Source organism: Petromyzon marinus, chromosome 32 (genome assembly GCF_048934315.1).
Source record: "Petromyzon marinus isolate PM22_M1 ecotype Great Lakes invasive population chromosome 32, UKy_Petmar_22M1.pri1.0, whole genome shotgun sequence".
Classification (NCBI taxonomy): domain Eukaryota; kingdom Metazoa; phylum Chordata; class Hyperoartia; order Petromyzontiformes; family Petromyzontidae; genus Petromyzon; species Petromyzon marinus.
The window spans coordinates 12780809-12798977 of record NC_133698.1 but is presented as its reverse complement, the minus strand read 5'-3'; the positions used below and the strand labels follow the sequence as shown (position 1 = coordinate 12798977).

General features: G+C 54.0%; 1 protein-coding gene across 6 annotated transcripts in view; it reads right to left on the bottom strand.

The window, feature by feature from the left end:
- The window catches only part of LOC116948201 (uncharacterized), a 109258-nt gene that overhangs the window by 13243 nt on the left and 77846 nt on the right, over positions 1-18169 (bottom strand). For 5 of the 6 annotated variants that reach the window (XM_032964679.2, XM_032964678.2, XM_032964677.2 and 2 more), the window contains 7 exons: positions 16845-16932; positions 6021-6170; positions 4670-4772; positions 4218-4362; positions 4019-4101; positions 3494-3601; positions 633-778 (listed from right to left, as the gene is read on the bottom strand). In XM_032964679.2, the coding sequence (XP_032820570.1) occupies positions 633-778; positions 3494-3601; positions 4019-4101; positions 4218-4362; positions 4670-4772; positions 6021-6170; positions 16845-16932 (823 nt within the window). Of the gene's footprint in view, positions 1-632; positions 779-3493; positions 3602-4018; positions 4102-4217; positions 4363-4669; positions 4773-6020; positions 6171-9268; positions 10159-16844; positions 16933-18169 lie in introns of those variants that run through there. The other variant, XM_032964681.2, reaches the window with a different exon arrangement.

Below are 18169 nucleotides of genomic sequence, written 5' to 3'. Positions count from 1 at the left end.
CGCAGGTTTCTCAACCGTCCCTGCGCGGCAGAACCCCCGAAAACATACGCACAATGTGGGGAGCGTAATCGCGGCGCTCAGACTCCAAAAGCCGCGAGGCTGCGGACGTGGCCGACAGATGACAGTGCGGACTCCTCCCTGTGTTATCCCTCTCAATCGTGATTTTTCTCCGGCTACTTCGTTTTTTGTCTTTTTTTGCACAGTAAACCAAAATGCTGCTTCATTTTAAAGAGCGTTGGTCAAGCGTTCCAATTACGAACCCTTATGAATGAAGTTTTGGGTTTTACGGACGCAGTAATGACGTCGTTAATATTAAAGAACGGGGCGCTTCCAATCAGCGCTTAAGCAACTCCTTTCACTTTCCCCTCTCACTCCTACGATTCACTCCTTCCGCGCAACACAGGCGCACCTTCGTGAAAGCTTCCCAGTCGACACCTAAACGTCGGGGGGCCGACGCGGGGCCGACGTCGGTCCAACCGCGGGGCCAACGTTGGCCCAACGTTGGCCCAACGTTGGCCCAACGTTGGCCCAACGTTGCCACGTTTGCCCGGGTGTGCCGCCACGAGAATGAGGGCGCGCGAGCTGACGAAGGCAGCCGACGACTACGGCAGCGGCGAGACGCGAGTCGTCACCTGCGTTGTCGCGCACGATGGACGAGAAGCGGTCGCTGAACAGCACCTCGGTGTGGTTCAGCAGAAACTCCACCACCACGGACTGCATGCGCACCTCCATGAACGCCATCGTGCTGTTATAGCCCGCCATCTCGATCGTCTGCGTCCTGAAAGGCGCAGGAAAGTCGTGGAAAACGGCGGTGGTGGTGGTGCTGCTGTTGTTGGCGACGGTAGCGGTGGTTGTGATGTTAATGGTGATGGTTGCGGTGAGCGGTGGTGTAGCGGTTACCGCGCTGCGTTACGAACCCGGCGACCCGAGTTCGATTCTCGCTCACGGCTAACACCAGTGACGAATTATCTGAACCAGTTCTGAGCCTCCGTTAGGTAGACTTAGCCTCAAATGAGGACCTGGTCCAGTGCGTAAACATTGCCACTCGGGAGACAAAGGCGGTCGGGCGTGGAGTTGGTCACCCACCCACCTCGTGTGCCCGTGACGGCCTTCATAGGTGCTCACTAACAGCACTTGCCCCAACAGGCTATACGGGGGATCTTTGTCTTTGTGAAGGTGGTGGTCATTGTGAAGGTTATTTTGATGGTGGTGGCAAATAAACTTTAGTTTTTGGCTTACTGGTCTTTAGGAAACTCTTGATGTATTTGCGTGAACAACTTTAGAGAGATACTCCTTGGTTCTTTCAGTGAAGTCACGTAGGTGAAAAAGAAGTAAAATAAAAAAATAAAAAATAAATCACGACGTTTCGGGCGCAACACAAGCGCCTGTCATCAGGTGGGACCACCACAGCTAGAAAGAAACTGCTGGAGTGGGGGACCACCACAGCTGGAGTGGGGGACCACCACAGCTGGAGTGGGGGACCACCACAGCTGGAGTGGGGGACCACAGCTGGAGTGGGGGACCACCACAGCTGGAGTGGGACCACCATAGCTGGAGTGGGGGACCACCACAGCTGGAGTGGGGGACCACCACAGCTGGAGCGGGGGACCACCACAGCTGGAGTGGGGGACCACCACAGCTGGAGTGGGACCACCACAGCTGGAGTGGGACCACCACAGCTGGAGTGGGGGACCACCACAGCTGGAGTGGGGGACCACCACAGCTGGAGTGGGGGACCACCAGAGCTGGAGTGGGGGACCACCACAGCTGGAGTGGGGGACCACCACAGCTGGAGTGGGGGACCACCACAGCTGGAGTGGGACCACCACAGCTGGAGTGGGGGACCACCACAGCTGGAGTGGGGGACCACCACAGCTGGAGTGGGACCACCACAGCTGGAGTGGGGGACCACCACAGCTAGAAACAAACTGCTGGAATGGATCATTCCAGCAGTTTGTTTTTTATTTTATTTATTTTTCTACCTACGTGACCTTACCGAAAGTACCAAAGAGTATGGATCCTTGCAGTCACGAAAACTTAAAATCTACAATGAACTTCATAGAGAACCCAAAATTGCGTAAATTATTTGTTAATGTTGCATTGGCAATGGTGCACAAGCACAATGAACGAGAAAGGTCATATTCATCAGCAACACTACCTTCAAAATATATATAAATATATAATTGGCAACATTTCTGGCAATGACCCTTCTTCATAGCACGTAAAAATGATAATTGTGCATGTACATGAGTTGTATAAAACTGGATATTCATTCCTCTGAGATAAGTTGTGGGGTTTATTTTATTAGAATGTTGATTTAACGGAGTATAAATATCACGCAAAAATTTATAAGATATGATGAACACTTGTATGGCTGAAATTGATTGGTAAATACTTACATTTACATAGACCAAAGATGTGTGTGTGTTTTGAGGCCTAAAACCACACCTGAAGCTTATTCGTGCGGAAAATGTATCTGGTAAAAACTGGTAGTGATTGTGTTGATGCTGGCAGTGGAGGAAGTGGTAGCGATGGTGGTGATACCGGTGGTGATGGAGGCAGTGATTGTGGTGATGCTGGTGGTGATGGAGGCAGTGGTAGCGATGGTGGTGATGCTGGTGGGTGATGGAGGCAGTGGTAGCGATGGTGGTGATGCTGGTGGGTGATGGAGGCAGTGGTAGCGATGGTGGTGATGCTGGTGGTGATGGAGGCAGTGGCACCGATGGTGGTGATGCCGGTGGTGATGGAGGCAGTGGTAGCGATGGTGGTGATGATGGTGGTGATCGAGGAAGTGGTAGCGATGGTGGTAATGTCGGTGGTGATGGAGAAAGTGGCAGCGATGGAGAAAGCGGCAGCGATGGTGGTGATGCTGGTGGTGATGGAGGCAGTGGTGGCGATGGTGGTGATGCTGGTGGTGATGGAGGCAGTGGTAGCGATGGTGGTGATGCCGGTGGTGATGGAGGCAGTGGTAGCGATGGTGGTGATGCCGGCGATGATGGAGGCAGTGGTAGTGATGGTGGTGATGCCGGTGGTGATGGAGGCAGTGGTATCGATGGTGGTAATGCCAGTGGTGATGGAGGCAGTGGTAGCGATGGTGGTAATACCGGTGGTGATGGAGGCAGTGGTAGCGATGGTGGTGATGCCGGTGGTGATCGAGGAAGTGGCAGCGATGGTGGTGATGCTGGTGGTGATGGAGGCGATGGAGGCAATGGTAGCGATAGTGGTGATACCGATGGTGATGGAGGCAATGGTAGCGATGGTGGTGATGCCGGTGGTGATGGAGGCAGTGGTAGCGATGGTGGTGATGCCGGTGGTGATGGAGGCAATGGTAGCGATGGTGGTAATGCCGGTGGTGATGGAGGCAGTGGTAGCGATGGTGGTGATGCCGGTGGTGATGGAGGCAGTGGTAGCGATGGTCGTGATGCCAATGCGGACGGAAGGCGGTGACGTTGGTGACACTGGAGGCGCCGGCAGTAGCCGTGCCGATTTTTACCGGAGCAGGTTGGGCGCCCACACGATGGCCAGGTTCTTGCTGTGCATGCCCGTCTTGTCGCTATGCAACGCCAGGGCCCACAGGTGCTTCATCAGGTACTCCAGCGTCCTGCAGAGGCCAGTGAAACGCACGGCCACGTCCCAGGCGTCAGCGCTCGCGCCAGGCGTTGTTCTGTTCGTGCCCGCTCGTCGTGCGCCAACGGGTCGCCGGCGCCCGACCGTGCATGGTTGGTCAACGGGGCTCGCAAGGTGCGCACGTTGATCATTGCTCAACGGAGCTTCGTCTCGCAGTCCAATCTCGACCGACGGAATGTGCAGAGGGCCAGAGAGCTCGACGGGAATTTGACGCTCGCTCGCCAGCCTGGCTGCATTTCCCGCTCGCCTGCGGTTCTCCTCCCACCTCCAATTCGATGTCACTCCTCGAGAGCGAGCGAATACCGTACGGCGAGTTACAAAGTATCAAATCATTAAATTATTTTATTGTGGGCAACGGCACGCGCCCATGCGGTCGCCCGTGCGTGCGTACCTGTAGTGTGGTGGCGGTAACTGCTGGATGGCGTCGTGGATCTTGACGAGTTTGTCCTCTTCCGTTGGGGAAGTCATCGCCTCCTGCGCCGTCAGACGGAACCTCGCGTCACCGACAGCGGCGGCGTAACAAACGGTGCGTCAACACGCCAAAGCCTCGCCCCCACTCCGCCCCCCCCGGGGGCCGAGTGCACGCTCACCGAGAACTTGTCGTACAGCTGGTAGGTGAGCAGGGGGTTTGGCAGCTCGCGGAAGTAGAGCTTGCAGAGCGAGCTCACGCAGTGGATGTCCTGCAGGAACGCCTCCTTCATGAGGTCAGGCACGTGCTCCGAGTCGAACTCATGCCTGCGTGGGCGGGTGGGCGAGTTGGGGGGGGGGGGTAAGGAGTGGGAGAGTTAGGGCTCGGCCTCGCCGCAGATCAACTGCCAAGGAGTGCTTGGTACCGGGTCAAACTCTGGATGGGCGAACACCGAGTGATCTACGTGATCATAATGAGCCACGGCCTATCCACTGCTGGATGGAGGTCTCCCCGACGCTGTCCGCATGCCCTACGGCTCCGTGGTGCTGCAGGCTATATATCTCTCATGCACGCGAACCGAGCCCGCTCTCCTGGTGCTGGTGCCGGGAGACGAGTTTCGCCGCACGTCCTCACCGTAACTTCTGGATGTTGGAGGCAACCCCGGAGAGGCGGTAGATGCCATCCACGATGCCATGCCTCTCGATGAATTCGGCACAGCTCTTCACCACCTGCGGGACTGCACGCAGACACGACCGAGCGATCACTCGTGACTCCGCACCGCACGGGAGGAACCCGCTGACGCATTTCTGGGAGGCTCAACTGGGACCGCATGGTGAGCTGGCAACCCCTCCCCACATCTCTCAGCCCCCAGCCCCCCTTACTCTCATAGGCCCTACCGACCGGTAATCAGGTGGCCCCGCCCACTAATCTGGTGGCCCCGCCCACTAACCAGGTGGCCCCCGCCCACTAACCAGGTGGCCCCCGCCCACTAACCAGGTGGCCCCCGCCCACTAACCAGGTGGCCCCCGCCCACTAACCAGGTGGCCCCCGCCCACTAACCAGGTGGCCCCCGCCCACTAACCAGGTGGCCTCGCCCACTAACCAGGTGGCCCCCGCCCACTAACCAGGTGGCCCCGCCCACCACTCAGGTCGCTCTGCCCGTTATCCACATCATGAGTCGAGCACGTGGCCATAATCTTTCTATCCAGGGACAAAAGCCCAATAATGAATGTTGTCCAGATGCCTTGGACGATGTGCGAGTACCCACACTTTACCCCCACCACACAGATTTAAGACATTTTCCCATCCATTACATCAACTGCCACGCCGGGAGATCGAATCGGAGCGGCCACCCGAGAGGCATGCACGCCCAGGGTGCTCGCCAGCGTCACTGCACCAGGGTGGAGGCGGCGGTAGCCTCACGGGCAACGGAACTGCTAATTGGGTCGTGGAGCTGTTACAGCCAGCTCTGGGTCTGGAGGCGAGGGCAGTGCCAGATTCTCCTAGGAGCAAAAGTAGCTACATATGTAGCTACGGGCCCCGCACTTTCAAGGGCCCCGCGCTAAATGCTTTCAAGCTATCAATTCCGTTAAATTTCGATTTAAAGCTTTCGTGACTGCAATGATTCATCTTCTTTGGTTCTTTCGGTAAAGTCACGTAGAATGAGAATTCTGCACTTGCTCTATTACTATAGTACTATACCGCCTTCAACTTTTATCAACGACTGGGTGTTTAAGGTTAGCGATTTGTCGTATTATCTGGCTGTATAGCAAATAAAAAAATACAATAACTTTACTGTGCAAGTGAAAAATGTATGTTTTCATATTTGTGTTTTTTGTTATTTAGGACCCCTTTATAACATATGCTACAGGCCCCGCACTAGCTTAATCCGGCACTGGGCCAGAGGGGTTGGTGGATCACGCGGGGATGGGTGGGGGGGTGGGAGGGGACTGGATAGGCTCCCCGGCGGACGGGCGACGCTCACCGTCGTGCGCAGAGTTGAGCAGGTACTCCCCCAGGTCGCAGCCGAAGACCCGCTCACGCAGAATCCCGCGCTGCTTCAGCCGCTGCTTGGACGGTCGCGACTTCATGAAGGATCTGAGGAAGGTGATGAGCTTCCCGTGCTTCTTGGACACTGCGACGGGAGGGGCGGGGGGGGGGCGGTGCCGGCGGGTGAGACGCGACGAGCACGGCGGGAGAGGCGACGGGGGAAAGATGGCGACGGCGGACAGCGAGGGGGAGACGACGGGAGATCCAGACGGCAAGCGACAACGTGAGTCGGAAGGCGACACGGCAAGAGGCACCAATACACAAGGATTTACGGCGATGTACAACATCGTTGCCTCCGTACAATACACATCAGGAGACAGCGAGGGGCGGCAGGCGAACACACACACACACATGTACGTACGTAGTACGTATTTTGAACTTCTTTCGCACCATACGTGGCCAACCGTGCTCATCGGAGGTGCGGGAGAAAGACAAAAAAACGAAACGCAAAAAAGCAGTTCTAAAGAAATGAGCAGGCACCGCGATAGCCGCCTACTGTGGGCCGAGTCGACGATGCGGTGTGGAGGTCTAGTCCAAGGTCATCACAGAGGCCGGCGCGTCGGCTCCTCGTGTCGTGACGAAGCTACTTCCTGAAAGGACGGCCTCTCCTGCGTTCGTGCCTCAAGAACGTCAAAGGGATTTCCTGCTCCGATGGAGAGTTGCCGCTGCGCTCAACCTCTCATTTACAGACCTGAGCCTCTGGTGGGAAATTCCACGTTCCTACGGCAGAGGCGCGATCCTATTTTACCGGCCCCCGTAGGGATGATGGGGTGAGTCAACCTGAAAACCAGGATACGAACTCGCAGCCTTACGGCAGCGAGCCGCCCGGTGGTCTACGGCGGAGCCATCGCGCCGGCTCGGCGATGGCACGTGAACACCGGCGGCGGCACGTGAACACCGGCGGCGGCACGTGAACACCGGCGATGGCACGTGAACGCCGGCGATGGCACGTGAACACCGGCGGCGGCACATGAACACCGGCGGCGGCACGTGAACACCGGCGATGGCACGTGAACGCCGGCGATGGCACGTGAACACCGGCGACGGCACGTGAACACCGGCGGCGGCGGCGGCGAGAGGACGTGCACCGCGGAGATGGAGCGACGAATAAGAGGCCGTGTAGCAGGGCGCGAGGCGGATTGCGGGCGGCATCGCAAGGGGCTGTGAGGAAATGGCGACTGTGTGGCTCGGGGGACATTGGTTCAGCAGTGGATAGAAGCCAATGGCTGGAGGTGTATGTGTATGTGCACGAGGGGCTTTTGAGACTAAAAGTATCTCTTTCAAGGGAGCACTGGGTCACAAATACAATACCTCCGATTAGCACAGTTGGCTATGTACGGTACAGACAGCACGTATGTGATAAAGGGGCAACGATACTAATTTGCAAGATCTAACTATTGACCAGAACAAAAGAAAAGCCGGTATTTTGTTGTCTCGAGGCTTTGAGCAACCCTTTGCCCAACAGGACCGGTTTTCTCTCGGGCGAGTCCCTAACAGCGTCACAACTTTCCACGCAAGTTCCGTTCACGCTGGCTCATCTCCACGAGCGTTATCGTGCCCCCGAGTCGCACACAGGCACAAGACGGACGGACGGACGGGCACAAGGAGAGAGCTGACGCGTTAAACAATTGCAACCTCGGCTGGAAAGCGCGCAGAAAAATCGGAGCGTGACGCCCGCACACCGGCTTCGGAAAGTCACACGGGCTGCCCCTTGCCTCACATGTGGCGGAACAATCCGGCGCGAGCGCTCAGCACCCCCCCCCCCCCCTCACCGCTCGCTGCCGGCACTCGCCAAGCACGGTTCGCTGTATGCCGTGTCGCTGACAGGGGCGACTGGCGAGGAGCAACCTCGGTGCCTTTATTGAACGTCCCAAAGTTGCCCGTCTTGTTCTCGCTCGCTCTCTCGCGCCCTTTAAGCCAATAAGTGGTGCTGCGCGTGTGGAATTTGCTCAGGTTCTTAACCCGAATAGAATACGGTAAATGAAACGTAACCGAAGAAGTGGGCAAATAATGGAACGTCGTAGCCTCTAACCCGACTTTGAATTCCGCACGCCCGTCTGGTGGTGAAACACAAGTCGGCCACGGAAAGTTTTCCAGCGGCGATTTTAAAGCACGCATTTTCACGAGGAGAAAATAACTTTTTTTTATTATCGTCACGATGGTTATCATATTCTTTGCGTCTTTCGGTAAAGCCACGTAGATAGAAAAATCAATAAAAATATCGCGACGTTTCGATCGCAACACAAGCAATCGTCATCATTGTGTTGCGATCGAAGTGTCGTGATATTTTTATTATTTTTTTTCTATTAAATTCCTGCAGTCACGAAAGCTTTAAGTCAAGATTCGATCGTTATCTCCATCGGCCAAGATCGATCCACTGCTGGATGATCGCGCGACGGCAACGCTTCAACCCGAGCGCCGGCGGCAACACGAGGAGATTTCGTCGCTCCGTCTCCTCGTGAGACGTCCTCTCGGGGGGGGGGGGCACGTTCCATCCACGTCGGACGCCCCACTCCCCGTCAATTACTCTGAAATATCGCCCACTTCTGGCGTCGCAATGCCATGCCATTAAGCTGCCGTTAACCTGCGCACGTTCTCGAAGGGAACGTTACTTTGAGTGCGTACAAATAAACTGCGTGTGCTTCGGCTGAAATGGCCAAATCAACATCGCTGCTGCTGCTGCTGCTGCGGAGACCGAGCCCCCATTGTTAGGCACCGAATACCTCAGCACATTTTTTGGCAAAACAAAAAAAACCTGACGAACGTTGAACTTCCTCCGAGATCAAAATCTGGTCCCCGTGACTTTTTTTTCTGAAAGAAAACTATTATTTTTTCCCTGTGTACCTAATTAATGCTTGTTTTATTGCTACGAGGAGCGTGCGAGGCACACTTAATCCTCAACGTTTTTTTTTCTTTATCCCATTCAAGAATAAATCATAACCACGACGTCATAACTGTCATCGAAAGCAGCCTGCCACAAAGTTGCTACATATTTTTTTAGATTTACAAACAAGTCTTTCCACTAAAAGAGAACAAAAACGTGAGTATTTTACAACTTTTACCCTCTGATCCTTAAAGGTCTACGGACAAACATCACCATGTGCCAGGCTAGGTGCACTTTGAGGTCAATGCCAAGTGCCCCGCCACTGAAGAAAAAAAAACGCGAAACAATTTACGACTTACGTGACGCGTTGTCGTTTATCCGCCGATCCTAAACGTCCCACGGCAAACGCTGCCAGGTGTCCTTCTCGCTTCGCAGCAAGCGCATCCACACGGCGTCGCCCACACAGGGGCAAGTTCCTGCTCGCTCGCCGGGGCTATCTCCCTCGCGCACGCTCTCAACTCGCTCGCTCGCACGCTCGCACGCCCACTGACCCCGTGCCGACTGTGCGCCAGACCGACCGGATTTAGCTGTTAAGTCGGCGAGCGCACGAGAAAAACCCGGAGCACCAACTCCGCACGGAACGGACCGGACCAAGCTGGACTGGACTACAAGCGCCGATGACGGAATTCACCGAGTGGTCGCAAACAACTGTTCAGTTCCCTTGTTGAGCGAGAACGCCTCCCCCGCGCTCTGGGGCCCGACGTGTGTGTTCATGTTCTTTATGTGTTGTACGTCAAGCGTCAGCCTATACGCCTACGCAAGAAAAAACGGAACACGTGCATTTTTTGCCGGTGTTATTTTAAGGATCACAGGCATGGTCCTTGAGTGAGAAACAAGTACGGAAAAAAAAGCTACAAGTTTGCCAACTATTTTTTTTTGCCAAACATATTTGAGGAATGAGTCAAGGAATCAATAAAATACGGAAAGGAACAGGGGGAGATCGCCGATGCTGCTGCCACTGTAAAAGCAGAAGGGATCGAGTGGGAATGGGCAGGGCCAGGAACGACTGACTAGAGACGAGAGACGAAACTTGCCTCTGGAGTGGAGACCGAGAGAAGGGAAGAAGAAGGAGCGGCGGCGGAGGAAGAAGAGAGAGGAGGGGACGGCAAAGCGACATCACAGAGTCCGGCCGTCACCACCGGGACAAGAGGCTTTGAGGAACGGACCGAATGGAAGAGAACCGGGGGGGGGGGGGGGGGCGAGGCCTTTTCCCTGGCGGTGGGAAGTCGCAACAAAGACGCCGCCAGCATCGTCAAGATGCAACTTAATGGGTGTCGTAACAAGAACATAAACAATGAGTCTTTGTTAAGCCCAACAGAATCACGCGAGAGTCTCTCGAGATTGGTTTCCATCGGGGTTCCCGCGTCGCACTGGGACCTTTAGCCAAATCCATCTTTTTGAAGTTTGGTGTGCGTGTCATGGGGTAAAGAGAAGCCAGGGCGCTTGGAAAAAAAAAACCTAACGACATGTGAGAAAGAATGCTCAAAAGTCTGCCTCAAAGTAAACTCCTTGCTGCACTGCAGTATGTCCGCATAGCCAAGCATCACAGACGTCCGTTGTGATCAATTAACTGTCCGTACCCTGTGCAGTATGCGTGCGCAGTATGTGTGCACAGTGGTGTGAACCGACCGCTTTAACGCACGGTCTCGCGTTCTTAGTCTCGCGTACATTCGCTCGCTCACGCCTATCAGAATATTTATTTATACTGGAGGAATCCGATGAGCTAAAAAGCTCTTTTTTTTTACAGATGCCCCTAAAGCACAGCAACTCTTTCTCCCAGCAGTCAAATCAGTTTGCTCTTCATTTGTATCCGGTGACCTTTCTATGCGCGCCAATGGAACCGTCACTGTCTGTAGATGTTCAGACATCCGACCGTTTGACCCGGACCGATGCCTCAAGTCCCCAGCGAGTCAGATACGCGACGTCGTGTCGCACTTCGCAAGCGGGCACCAAAGCCGATGGCTCCCACCAGCCGACCGACGTCGCTCGAAGGGACGACTGGCTGGCAGTCGACGCTAACGACAGAGAAGCCGTAACGATCCACCTGGCACCGGCACGCGAGCCGATTTCATTGCTCCGTCTTCTCAGCGGACGACTTCTCGGGTGCTCTTGACCTCTGGCCGTCGTCTCTTCCTGCGACGTGTCCTGCCCAAGCCCGCTTACTTTTCTCGACAGTGAGCGACGTCATTAAACCTGGGTTATGTTTTCTCTCTCTCTGCCTCTCTTCGTACTTGCAAGCGTGCATCTCTCCACGCATGTTTGTTCCATTGTTGTTGTTGTTGTCTACCATGATTCTGAACCACGTGTTACAGACTTAAAACTTCTCCACAAAGTTTGTACCAACCCCACAGAGGGGTGATGAGTCAAGCCCCAACTAGGATTTGAACCCTCAACCCTCCGTTTGCGAGCCACTTCGCCCTGCCACTGAGCCTGCTGGCAAGACAGCACTGCGTGGTGCGTTGACCACAGAATACGCGCCGTCCGGTTAACCGTGAACGCCAACGATTCCGCAACGTTGCGTGAAACGGGAGAGGCCACGTGCGCGACGTCGCGGCCCGAATCTGACAAATTACTCGCGGATTTATCAGTCGGGGAAGTCGCATCGCAACGTCGGCCGCTGCCGGCTGGCTTGCGCCCTGTCGCAGGCCGGGTGCCGCCTTCACCTGGGGGGGGTGGGGTCCCCTGCCACCACAAGATGCGCCACTGCCGGGGGGGTGCGGTACAATCACGGAGCGCTGTTGACGACGGCGGCGACGACGATGAATTTCGGGTGGACGGTGGTGGGGGAGGAGGGCGCGGGGGGAGAGGGGGGCGAGTTCGGACCGCGGCCGACAACACAATCCCCGATCCCGTGCCGCCCCCCTCCTCTTTCGTGCGGCGTCCATCAATGGCAGGAAGCCGGGTGCTGCAGTAGCTTCCTGTGTTTGGCTCGGCAACGCACGGGGGTCACTAATTATAACCGACGCCGTCCTTGTTCGTTCGCTCGCTCACCGAGACAAAGGGCCTCCCGGTTAGCCCGGCAGAGGCGGGCGCTGTTAGCGAGCGCCTATTAAACTCCTTGCACTGAGATGGTAATTGGGCCTGGATTGGGTCTTTGCTGTCACAATAACACATCCTCCCACAATGCAATGGCCCACCAAACACCTCATAACTTTACTTTTAATATAAATTAGTTAAATTTATTGAAGGGTCTGTCTGATACTCAATAGCTACTATTAGTAGCCCAGTCCAAACAAGCAAACTAACAGACACACATACAGACACGACAAAGACCCCCCCCCCCCACATATAATCTGAATACACTTTTGGAGCAAGTGCTGTTAGCGAGCACCTATGAAGGCCGGTACGGCATACAAAGCGTGGGTGGCCAACACCACGCCGGGCTGCCTTTGTCTCCCGAATGGTGATGTTTATGCAATGCAACAGGTACTCATTTGAGGCTGAGTCGACCTAGGGCAGGCCCAGGACCGGTTCAAATAATCGTCACCGATTTTAGCCATGATCGGGAATCGAACCCCCGGGTCCCCGTGTTCGTAGCGAAGTGTGCTAACCACTGCACCACCACTCTCCACGCACACAGAGACAAAAACACACAGACACACACGCACACAGAAATCGACGGGCATTCAAAAACGCATGCAAATTCGCATGACACATGGACGCGCGCACACACACACACGCTAATTACGTAAGCATGCTACAGTGCTTACATTAACTTTATCCTTCGCCCCGAGTGCGTTCGAACGCACGGACTCGGCGCAAACCTTTAAGGGGACGTGGCGCGATGCCTCCCTCCCTCCCTCCCCCACGACTCTAAACCCTCCTTCAAGCCGGTGGTCACGGTCAAGGCCACGGAGGTCGAGTCGCTAAGCTTGCCAACTAACTTGGTGTGCCGTCCCCCACGGTGCAGCTTGGCAGAGCGATCTCCTGGGCGGCAGAGCGGCCGGCAGAGCGGCCGGCGGCGCGGTGGCGACGCTCGCCGCCCCACGGCAAGTACTGCCTGGGTTCGATTCCCGACTCGGGCGCCTTTCTGCGTGGAGTTTGTATGTTCTCTCTCTCCCCGTGTTCTGCATGGATTTTCCTTACGGGTTCTGCAGTTTCCTCCCATAGGTGTAAAAAAAAAGTACAATGTAACTGGCTTTGGCCAAAACATCCCAATGCTTAAACATTGCCTGCAAATTAGTCAATTGGGATTACACAAAGCAACGTCTCCCTCTCCATCCCCACCCATGACTGTGAAAAACTTGCAAGAGTTGAACCCGGGTTGCCGGGTTCGTAGCGTAGTGCACAACCACTGCACTCGCATACAAAGGCAAATATCCCCCATATAAGCCTTTAATCTACTTTTGGTGCAAATAATGTTAGCGAGCACCTATGAAGGCTGGCTTGGCACAAGAGGGGGTTGAGTGGTCAGCACCACGTCCGGCGGCCTTTGTCTCCCTCGTGTCAACGTTTACACATTGCACCGGGGGCTCATTTTAGGCTGAGTCGACCTAGGAGAAAATCGTCACGGTTTATTGGTCGTGAGCGAGAATCTAACTCGGGTCGCCGTGTTCGTAGCGCAGTGCGTCCCCCCCCCCATCCCCACCCGACTGCGAAAAACTTGCAAGGACCCTCATGAAAAAGAGCCTTGAGACTCGGCAAAGCTGCGGAATGATAATAACAATTAACAGGCCGCTGTAACATGGCAGGAGTTTCAGGGGGGGGCGACTTCCACGATTGAATAGAAAATGGAGACGCTGCATCGTCGCCCTGCCTCCACGGTAATTCACAAGGGTGACACAAACAAGCTCATACCGACAGCTCCTGTAGGCCTCGGCAAGGTAAGGTAAAAGGTAAAAGCAACGAGCCTACCTTTACCCTACCTTTTACCCTTAACTCATACAAATTACCCGATTACAGGGTAATTACTGGGGTACTACACATGAAAAAGGTTTATAACAGGTAAATGCTAGGTAGAGTGCTTTATTCATATAGAATACTCTCAATGACTCCAATTTTACACGCTTTCTTTTAACTCACTCTGTCTGTTGTTATTGTCGTTGTTGTATCCTCAAATCTTGTAACTAAATTTTAACCCATTTCCCAATGTGGTATCGACTGCAAACTTGGTATACTTATGTTATACTGATGAGAATACTATATTCTATCATAAAAAAATATATATATTTTTAAACACTTTTTATATATTATGTTTCGGCTTGGGTCTAATTGCCCACTGTCAACTGACGTTGGCTATAATTGGCCACGGTCCCTTACGTTGTGGCAAGCTTCTGGGCCACTTCCTGGAGTCATGGAGTTCTGCCATTACTCGTACATTTTATAAAAGCCTTTTTTATATTACTTGTTAAATGGAGTCCACGGACTGCGCCACGGAGCTTTTAGCGGTAAACAAGGTACCGTATTTACCGGGTAATACTTCCGAGCTACCTTTACCCTACCCATAACCTTACCCCTTGGTATGTCGACACCTTTACTCTTTACCTTTACCCTTTTACCCAGTAAAAAGTGTAAATTACCTTACCTTGCCGAGGCCTAAGCTCCTGTGATAAGCCCTGCCGGGTTGTTAACGCGAAGTAAGTTCAAAATCAATAATTACGGTAATGCCACATTTTTACCCAGGAAAGCCTCGCCGAGTCTCCAGACTTTTTGTTGTTGTTGTTGTTGTATCAGAAATGTTCCTGTAAACATTGCGATGTTTGGCCAACATGATTCATGAGTATTTAGCTTCATGTGGGGGCCAACCGGAGGAAACCCACGACCTACGACTAGGGGGTGATGACACTCAGCAACGCCATCTTCTAGTCGCCTAGCAACCCACGCCTACCACACCACCCCAGGCAAGCCACGGTGGTCACCCAAACACTAACCAGGCTTAACTCTACTTATCTTCCAAGGACCAATTCAATTATTCAACCAACCAACCTTTTCACCGAACCTCGCGTTTCGCTGGCCAATACAGTAAAACCTTGGATTGCGAGCATAATTCGTTCCGGAAACGTGTTTGTAATCCAAAGCACTCGTATATCAAAGCATTCGTATATCAGTTGTGTGATCACGTGACGCTCGGCAGACAAAGCGTATACGTACACTACTCGTATTGCAAGACCCTCGCTTGTTTATCAAATGTATATTTATTTAAAAAATTTGCTCGTCTTGCAAAACACTCGCAGACCAAGTTACTCGCAATCCAAGGTCTTACTGTATCTTACATCGTACCCCCATCCCATGAAACCAGAAGGGTCGGTCTACAGCTGGTGTACCCCCTTATCATCATCATCACCACTGGCCATGATCCACTGATGGATGAAGTCCTCACCAAAGCCATCACGATCTCTCACGGCCTCACAACACAACAAACCATCTCGTGTGTGTGTGTCCTATCCTAGAAACAATGGGCAGTAGTGGCGCAGTGGTTAGCGCGCTGCGCTACGGACACCAGGCGGGAACCAGAGGTCGATTCCCCTCTCATGAAAAATAACAGTGGCGATGTGAGCAAGTCCTGGGCCTCCCCCTAGGTCCACTCAACTTTAAATGAGTACCTGGTATAGCGTGAAAAAACCTCAGCACTGGGGAGACAAAGGCGAATGGGCGTGGTGCTGGCCACCCCCACCCCCCTCGTGTGCCGTGCCGGCCTTCATAGGTGCTGCTACTCGCTAACAGCACTTGCCCCTACGAGTCTGTTGAAGGCTAAGCGGGTAGAGGCGGGGGGGCATCTCTGTCTTTATCCCGGCATAATCACGACGCGTGCGCGCATGCAGGGACACTCGCAGCCGACGTCGAGGCCCCCCGGGGTCACAAAACCACCGCGTTTAAAATTCAAACTCTGGAGAACTCTGCTGCCTCATGAGAAGCGCGTGTTCTCTTATCAGCTGATACAGCAACGCAACGCGGATTTACAGGCCACCAAGGGGCGGGGGGAACATGGCGGAGCGCTCGTGTATTCTCCTGCTCGTTGGAGAGAGATTCGCGGTTCGAGCCCCACGACCGCCCGGTTAACGCTGCCACGGACGCATTCATGATGAGTATGCGCCGCCGTCTTCGCAGCGGAGGACGTCAACGATCCCGGGACTTTGCTCAAAGACGAGTAGGCCAAGCGTGTACCGGCTTCACGGTCCGAATTTGCCACGTTTGTAAACTTACTTGCAGATTACTCAAAACTATTAAAAAAAAACAATATTTTTTATAAGAATATAGGTTTTATCCTTTCTGGCAATAAAAGAGTTGTGTTAAGATGCTAAAACACCAAACAGAAACCTTTTTACAAGGAATCCTATCTGCATTAACCACACGTACTCGTGGTGAACATGCAAGCTAAAAACATGCTCTGATATTATAGTTTCTAAGACAATGCACAATATCAGATCATGTTTTTTTTTTGTTCGCATATTCGCCACAAAGTAGATGTGGTTAATGCGGACAGGATTCCTTGCAAAAGGTTTCTGTTTGGCGTTTTAACATCTTGACACCGCCTGTTTATTGCCAGAAAGGGTAAAACCTATTCTTATACAGTAAAACCTTGGATTGCGAGCATAATTCGTTCCAGAAACGTGTTTGTAATCCAAAGCACTCGTATATCAAAGCACTCGTATATCAGTTGTGATCACGTGACGCTCGGCAGACAAAGCGTATACGTACTACTCGTATTGCAAGACCCTCGCTCGTTTATCAAATTCATATTTATTTACAAATTTTGCTCGTCTTGCAAAACACTCGCAGACCAAGTTACTCGCAATCCACAAGGGTTTACTCAGTATGTTGATACTGGCAAGAAAGGTCCTATGCTGCTTATTTTTTTATTTTACTAGGCAAGGCCTGGGGGGAGGGGAGGGGAGGGGTGGGGTGGGGGCCACGGGGGGGGGGGGTGCGTTGTACCTGCCCTGGTGGGATGTCCGCATGCCGTGGCCGACTGTGGGGCCCTGCCGTTGATAATCTCAACGCAGCTGCTGGGAAAGAATCCGACCTGCGGATGAAAAGCAACGGAGAGACGGGAGATGAGACGGGAGATGATGGGGGATGCGGGCAGCCAATCAGATTGGGCGTGAAAACAAGGGGCCCATGCGGGTTGGCATAATAAACAAAAACCCACGTACACACGCGCACACACACGCACACACACGTAAACACACGTACACACACACACGCACACACACGCACACACACGCATGCGCACACATACGCATGCACGCACACACACACGCGCACACACGTGCACACACACGTGCACACACACGTGCACACACACGTGCACACACACGTGCACACACACGTGCACACGTGCACACACACACACGTGCACACACGTGCACACACACACACGTGCACACACGTGCACACACACACACGTGCACACACGTGCACACACACACACGTGCACACACACACACGCACGCACACACGCACGCACACACACAGACGCACGCACACGCACGCACACACACACACACACGTACAAACACACACGCACACAGACGCACGCACACACACAGACGCACACGCACGCACACACACAGACGCACGCACGCACGCACACACGCACGCACACACGCACGCACACACGCGCACGCACACACACAGACGCACACGCACGCACACACACAGACGCACGCACGCACGCACACACGCACGCACACACGCACGCACACACAGACGCACACACGCGCACACACACGCACACACACATGCACACACGCACGCACACACACACGCACACACACGCGCACACACATACACACACGCGCACACACATACACACACGCACACACACACGAACGCACACACAGACGCACACGCACGCACACACGTACACACGCACGCACGCATCACGTGCACACTCGTTCACATACTAAAGGCAAAGATCACCCGTATAGCCTACACATACTATTGGGGCAAGTGCTGGCACAGCACACAAGGAGGTGGGTGGCCAAGACCACGTTCGGCCGCCTTTGTCTCCCCAGTGGCAATGTTGACACACCGCACCAGGTACTCATTTGAGGCTGAATCGACCTAGGGGAGGCCCAGGACCGGTTCAGATAATCGTCACTGGTGTTGGCCGTAAGCAGGAATCGAACTCTGGTCCCCGGCTTCGTAGCGCGGCGGCGCTAACCGCTACACTGCCGCTCCCCACGCATAGAGAAACACACATACACACGCACGCACACACAACACATACACACGGGCGCCGATGAACAGTAAACGGC